The 7,485-nt window shown below is 44.1% G+C and overlaps 1 protein-coding gene across 1 annotated transcript; it reads right to left on the bottom strand.

Annotated features, from left to right (window-relative positions):
- Positions 1-2,421: 2,421 nt before the first annotated feature.
- Positions 2,422-6,940, bottom strand: LOC133366258 (uncharacterized). Its single transcript, XM_061589152.1, has 2 exons — positions 6,859-6,940; positions 2,422-3,919 (listed from the first exon to the last, which is right to left on the bottom strand). Exons 1-2 carry the CDS (start codon positions 6,866-6,868, stop codon positions 2,874-2,876), a joined length of 1,056 nt encoding a protein of 351 aa, XP_061445136.1. The 5' UTR covers positions 6,869-6,940; the 3' UTR covers positions 2,422-2,873.
- Between the last annotated feature and the right edge of the window lie 545 nt (positions 6,941-7,485).

The raw sequence follows: 7,485 nt of genomic DNA, 5'->3' as shown, positions 1-7,485 counted from the left end.
CTTAGAAGCAGCCACTGCAATTATGGTGTGTTCAAGCATATCGGGGGGGGGGACATAGAAAAGCAGGGGGAAAACTCTATATCAGTGCACCAGTTTCCAGCCCCTCTCTTTCCATATTCTGTATTTATGAGATATATTTTTTTTAAAAGTTAATAGAACTGCACAAGCACAGCACCAGCAGGGCATTACCTCTTTTCTGGCAGCATTCGGGGCATGGAAATGCTACCTGACGCAGTAGAGAAGACCAATGCACTCTAGTTGGTAAACAGCCCACCAGGGTGTACAGAACACACAGGTAATAGCTGCCACTTTAACAATCATTATGGCAGGAAGTATGTACATTTATAAAGTGCTATGTACAAATGCATTCTAGAGAAAAACAACTCGCATGCATTTCAAAGGCCACATGTGCACACGCCCTTATACATGTAAAACGTACGCTCTACTACTAAGTCTGCTCCTCTCCGTAAGGTTAAGGAAAGCAGGTTTTCTCTCGGGGAAAGAGTGAAAATCTATGGCTTTCTTCCATGTTTATGAGATCATTAGTGCCTGCCAAAGATACTCTCTGAGCACTCGTGTAAAAGAAGAGGCACAGAACACAAGATTTCGGAATGGAAGATTAGTTTCCAAACTTCTTCCCCCTCCCCCATCCATTGACAAATATCCCCATTTTGCCTATCTTCCATTTCTACTTCAGGTTTCCCAACTTTTAAAGTGGTTCCTGATCGTGTGCCTTTAATACCAAACATAAGCTAAAAACAATTTGCTGATGACACTTAGCCATTCTGTGAAAAGCTGAACCTATGAAAAGCTGTACCTGTGGATCAAATAGTAAATGCACAGTGGGAAGGGCCATAGCTCTGTGCTAGAGCATGCAGAAGGCCCCAGGTTCAATCCCCGGCATCTCCAAGTAGGGCTGGGAGAGACTCTTGCCTGAAACCCTGGAGAGTTGCTGCCAGTCAGTGTAGACAATGCTGAGCTTGATGGACCCCTGGTCTGATCCAGGATAAGGCAGCTTCTTGTGTTCCTAAAGTGAAAGTATGCCAGGATTTGAAAAATGACAACTGCAGTGTTTGTACCTCTTTGGCTGCTCTACCTTAATATTGGTCTTGTTTTCAGTCCTTTGGGCAGAAGAATTTCAGTTTACCGACACAATAGTCTGTTATCGAAGTATTGCACCCCCGATGACTCCCAAATAAAGGCTTCATAATCATGCCCTGGGATCAGAGGTGTGGTTAGGGTAGAATTAGAATCGTACATGCATAAGGTGTGGGATTCAGCCCTTGAATGGTTATAGTTTACTCTTGTGTGTGTGTAACTTGTTGAAATTGTTTTGTAGAGGGTGGAGGGTTGCTCTGAAAATAGTTTAGGCACTGGTGGCCTCACAATGCAAAGGACTCTTGTCTCCAAGACCAATGGAATGAAACCATTTACCTGGAAGTATACAGGGTGGTATAGCAGTGGGGAGGAGAGCCTGGCTGGGAGTCCAGAGTCTGTGGCTTCAAATCTCCGCTCGTGTCCCCTGGGTGTAAAGGGCCAGCTAAATATCATCCCCACAGTGAGTGGCTCAGCTGTGGGCAAGCTGCATAGTCCCAAGGAGCCCAGTTGCCCCCCAGCTAGCAGTTGTGGACAAGGAAGGGGCTGGCTTGTGCAGCTGTGGCAAGCTGAGCAGGCCCTAGCCATCTGGGGAGGACTAGCCTCAGAGGGAGGCAATGGTAAACCCCCTCTGAATACCGCTTACCATGAAATCCCTATTCATAGTGTTGCCGTAAGTCGAGAGTGACTTGAAGGCAGTCCATTTCCATTTTCATACAGGTACAGTAGTGATGTGACATGTCCCTTGGAGAATAAAAGCCCAATATCCCCTTCCATCTTGCTTTAAAACATTCTACTTTGCTTGTATGCCTGGTGAATTGTGATAAGAGAAAAGGGAAATTGTTTCCAGTACCTCTAGGCCATGGTTGGTTCATCTTTTTTGGCCTAAGGGCACCATTCATCCCTAGACAACCATCTAGGGGCAGCTTGCTAGTGATGCGTGTGTTGACAATGGCCACCCACATTCTCGCACGTGCACACAAGTCACACAGAGGAGACATGCACAAACTTCTCTGCCTATCCCAGCATTGTGTCTAATGTTTTTTCTTTTTGCTACTGTTGCAAAATTGGTTGGAATGAGGGCGGGGTCTGGATCAGGTTACCCACCACTGCTGTAGGCCAACTGTCAAACCTGGCTTATGAATGAATGAGTGAATGATGTAGAAAAAGTGAGGGTCTCTGTACACCAGCATGAATTTATGCACTGAGCTCCCCACTCTTAAATATTCTCCAGACAAGTATTGTTGGGGAAGAAGAAGGTATTTGTGTCCTGAAAATGCAAAAGTAATGTCTGTGTTCTAAAAGAAAAAAGTGTATCATAAGTATAAAATGTAGATCAGCCCACTTAACTGATTAAATTTTATTTTTATACGAATGACAGATTCAGGAGTTCAGTAGCTATAGAGCAAACTAAAGACAGGGCTTTGTAAAAAAAGATGCATGGGCAATAGGAAATGACAGTTTAGCTAGACGGCATGCAAGGAATTCAGTTGGACCACCTGCACAGTACATAACTTTGAACAGGTATACTTCCATTGATGTAGCCTAGTGTAGCAAGCTGGATATTGTGTGTACAAACAGTAGAGTATATAACAATCCCAACAATCGTTAATCTCACTTTGTGTTGATCTTGGGCTTTTCTATACCCCTCAGCTAAATCCCCCCTAAGCCTGTGAAAGTTCTACAGATTCTAATTGTCTTTTTAACCCCAATGATATAAAATATCATAAAACACAGAAGAAGCCCTGGGGCATGCCTGTTGAGTGACCTCACATTTTTCATTGCTTATTAGAAGGGGGCAAAGGATTATCTGTAGGTGGAGTAGAATTATTGGTAAACTTCATGTCACGGCAGAACAAGACAGATTCATTGCCTAAGCCCAGTTGGTAGTGCCATATGTACATCTTCTCACCAGGCTGCAGGGTCACACTAATGGATTCTTCAACCTCTGTGGCTTCACTCCAGTCTTCCTGCTCAGTGCTGACACTCTTCCCACCATATTCGGCAGTGAGGGAGAATTGGTACTTGGCAATGGCTTCAGTTAGGGCTCCTGACTGATAGGAGGCACTCAGGCTTATCTTCCAGTTGTGCTCCACACTGCTCATCTTCTGCTTGGTGTATCCCACTTTCTTTGTGATCTTCTTGTCCCATACAATGGAAGTGTTGGAATCATTGGAGATGGTCTTGAGAGCCTCCCACTTACCAAAGGATGAGCCATGGGTAACAGCCAATCCTCCAGGAAGGATGTTCACTACATCACCATGGAAAGAATATGTAACAGCATCCAGATTTTCATGAAAGTTGGTGCACCTATAGTACTGGACGCCCCATTCATCATGAGGTTTCACAAAGTAGTAATAATCCTTGATGCCCCAGTAATACAGACCATCCCTGCAGGCTGGGTGAAGGGTATATTCAATTGCATCTTCATCTGTATTCATATTGGTGACCCGACGGTAAACACCTCTGCCCTGGAAAATGATATAGAAGTTTCCAAAGGCTGAGAGGTAATGGTCTCCCTCACGGCAGTTGGGATGGAGAGTGTATACTACAGCACCCTGGTCCTTATTCATGTTGGTGACACGGCGATAGTGGTCTCCTTTGATGATGTAGAACAGGTCATTCTCGTGGGCTATGTAGTGATCTCCTCCCCGGCAAGAATCATGCAGGGTAAACACCTCAAGGTCACTGCCCTCATTGAAATTGGTTGACCTCATGTAGCAGCCCAGGTCTGAGCGGACAATGTAATAATATTTATCTACTCCGCAGAAATCAATCCCTGGGGCTTTGTTCTTGGGGACTATTTGTGCCATGGTGCTTGATTCTAGGAAAAAAACCAAAATGTGTCTAATTAGATCAGAATATTTCATAAATTGACAAAATGAAAGGAAATGAATCTTTATTGCTCAGAGCCATGGGCTACCACAATTCATCACATGTAAAAGGAAAATACAATGTAAATATTAAAATACAAGTCATATTTCAGCAAACACAGTTCAACAACATACAGTAAAAGAACAACAGAAATAAATTTCAAATAAAATTTCCTCTCCTGAGTGAAAGATACGCTGACCCACCTCATCACTTAATGTGTACATACTACAGCCATAATAGCTCTGGGGCACTATGCCTTTATTTCTTTAATTTATCTTATGTATAGTAAATAAGAAATTAACTGAACTTGCTGACTTGTTGGAAAAGAATCTCAACGTTTTAAGAAAATAAATCTGTTTGTTCCTAATATAGTGCCAAATGTAAATGATTAATATTGGATTGTAAGGTGCTTGATAAAACAAACCTAAAGTGCTTTCTCAGAAGTATCTTCCTCTCTTTCCCTTTGATAGGAGCCCCCCCTCCCCCAAGCTATACAGAACAGTACTTGACACACCCATCAGTTTCAAAAGCAGTTTGCCCTGTGACTTTGGGGAATTGCTGTTTGAGAAACAAAAGCTCACAATACTGCTGGAACTAGATGTTTTCTTTCTGTGGATTCTGTACAATGCCTGTCCTATCTGAAGGCTTGGGGTGCGGGGGGGGGGGAGGTAGGTAGGTAAAGGAAGGACCAAAGAATCCCATTATAGCTGGCTAGAATTCAGACAGATAAAAACTACATTTTAAAATTCTGCTCTTCTGCTGGCATGACCCTAACCTCCATAGTAGACCTGGATTAATCACATCTTCCAGCACTTCTGAGGCTCAAAATCTGATTATTCTCCTAGGGGCATGAAAAAGGAGATGAAAAACTTGCCCCGTCAAGGATATGCTTGCTGTCTATGGATCTGTATTTAATATCAGACTGTAATTTTGAATGTAAGCTTGAGCTATTGCTGGTGTGAATTGAGGACAAGCTAGAGGTGGTATGTGGGAGATTGGGGAATAGGCTTTTCTGTAGTTATAAAAAATACTAAGCATCTAGGGAGGAGAGGCATTCCGATGGGAAAGGACATTTAAATATTTTCTCCAGAGCTATTATTCTGTCTGACCTCCTCCCGCCAAGCTATTTGCCCCATAGGACAAAAATATAGGTTCCCATCTGTATGTATGTTCTAAGACCCTCTGTGGCAAAGAGTAGTAAGTGGCGGTAATGCAGCCGAAGCTCTGCTCACGGCCGGAGTTTGATTCCAACGGAAGGAGGAAGTCGAATCTCTGGTAAAAGGGGTCGAGGTCCACTCAGCCTTCCATCCAATATGCTGGGGGGTAAAGAAAGGCCGGGGAAGGAACTGGCAATCCCACCCCATATATACGGTCTGCTTAGTAAACGTTGCAAGATGTCACCCTAAGAGTAGGAAACGACTCGCACTATGAGTGTATGTTCTGCATTATAGGACAAACAGCAGCTTTTACGGTGGGAGTTCAGTTGGGAATATGTGGGGAAATGGGTTAACTAGCCAGCTTGCTTCAGGAAAAGGGAAAAGACACTTTTTTGAATTACCCACATTCTGAAAAACTCCATCCCTGCCCTCTCTGCTATATAGAAATGAAGTGCTCATGTTTCAGGTTGGAAGCCTTTAGCCTTTCTCCATAGAGGACCAGGAGGAAGGATTCAGGAGTTTCATAAAGGGAAAAAAGTCATTTTTTTTCTTTTCCTCTTTCTGAAGCACACCATGTCTGGGCATCCAGAGAAGTGCTACAAGACTCCGGATGCTTTGCCTCTCTGGATTACACTGGAGCGTTTTGTTGTGGATCCCTCTACTTGTTCCTTCCAAAACTGAACATGGGTGGCCCAGGGCCTGTCAGTTTGACAGCAAAATGTGGCCACCCAAAAAGAAGGTAGTAGTTTCTGCATACCCTGGAGGCTCTGTGCCTATGCAAAACATTCCTACATTTAATTGGATGCCACCTTCCCATTTGTTCTGAACCCTGGTGAACTCATACCGGCGAAAAGGGTGGTGTAAGTTACTCTGTTTTACTGGCTTCTTTCCTTCTGCCAGGCTTGGGCCAGCTCAGTGACTCAGGTTTGTTCTCTTCAGGAGCAATCCTTACTATGGTAAACCAGTGTATCAACCCCTATTTAGGAGTGAGGCTGGCCCAAGCCTGACAGAGGGAAAACCAGCTTGTATAATAGAGTTTGCCTTGCACTACTCTTTTTGCTGGTGTAAGTTCAGCTGGGTCACGTCTTTGAGCTGAACAGAATTAGGATCCATCGTAAATTTAGTCTGCCCTCCCCCACCACTCCCCCAGAGTACCCATTTTGGGGGCTCATGCCAGCATAAATTATTCCAGTCTTGGCTCAGCAAGTTAAGCTGGCAGATCTCTGACTGAGAGTGTTACGGCAGCATAGCCCAGCTGAACCAGGAAGCAGACAGTTGAGCTGGAGATTTGTCCGATCCTACCTCAATCATTCCAGTGGTTATTGTGTTTGGATTGTTCCCCTTAGAGAGGAAGAGAAGGGGTATCCCCAAGAAAAGAGAATTTTGCTTCTTGGTCACACCATATTCTCTTCTTGCAAGGTGTTTTAAGAGATCCAGAGGGGAGTGAAGGAATTCTGGTTGCTGGAGGGACCAGACGTAGACCACGTCCACACTGTACTTTTAACACACTCTTAGTACGCTAAGAGTGGGTGGGGTATGACCTTAGTCTATAGATCCCCAGTGTCCAACCCCTAAAACTTTTGGGCAGGCCCCATGTCACTTCTGTATTGCACAGAGAATATAAATGTCACTAAATAATTATGAAGCAGTAACAGATTACAGGTCCAAAGAAATGCCCCAAATCCTAAACTACTCCCTCCCTTCTCCTGCCCAGTATCCCTCTAAGACTTACCAGTAGTCATGTAGACAGCTTTAGAAGAGATGGCAGCAAGTTCTGTCGGTGTAGAATCAGGAGAAGCAGTGCTTGGTTAAATAGTCCTCTCAGGTTAATGATAAGACAGAAAGGGCCCCTCCTACACTTAAAGGACCCTGTTCATTTCATGAGGCAGTACTCGTGATGATCTGATTCCACCACGAACATTTATTTTAACACAATTGTTACACACACCAAAATAATAAAGAAAATATACATAAACTGAGAATGGAATTGACCAGTGGAAACAGGCAAGAAATTATTGAAAGCCAGATGTGAACAGGCATTTTTTCACTCACTGCAATCAGCCAGTACTTTGGAGATTGTGTTTATGGGAAAGACTATCCCAGGGTGTATCTATAAATAATACAGTAAGGCCCCACTCATACGGCGGGTTATGTTTGGGACCTCCGCTGTAAAGTGAAAACCGCTGTCAAGCGGAACTCATTGAATAGAATGGTGCGCAATGCCTGAAAACCGCCGTAAAAGCGGAACAAGCGCTGTGTGAGTGGGGCTTTAGTCTAATTGAGACCGCTGTATTAGCGAAGCGCCGTAAAGCGGGGCCATACTGTACTCCCTCCTCCCCACTTCCACACTACTCCTTTA

Source organism: Rhineura floridana, chromosome 11 (genome assembly GCF_030035675.1).
Source record: "Rhineura floridana isolate rRhiFlo1 chromosome 11, rRhiFlo1.hap2, whole genome shotgun sequence".
Lineage (NCBI taxonomy): Eukaryota > Metazoa > Chordata > Lepidosauria > Squamata > Rhineuridae > Rhineura > Rhineura floridana.
Note: the sequence above shows the minus strand (reverse complement) of the source record. Positions and strands in the feature narration are given on the sequence as shown.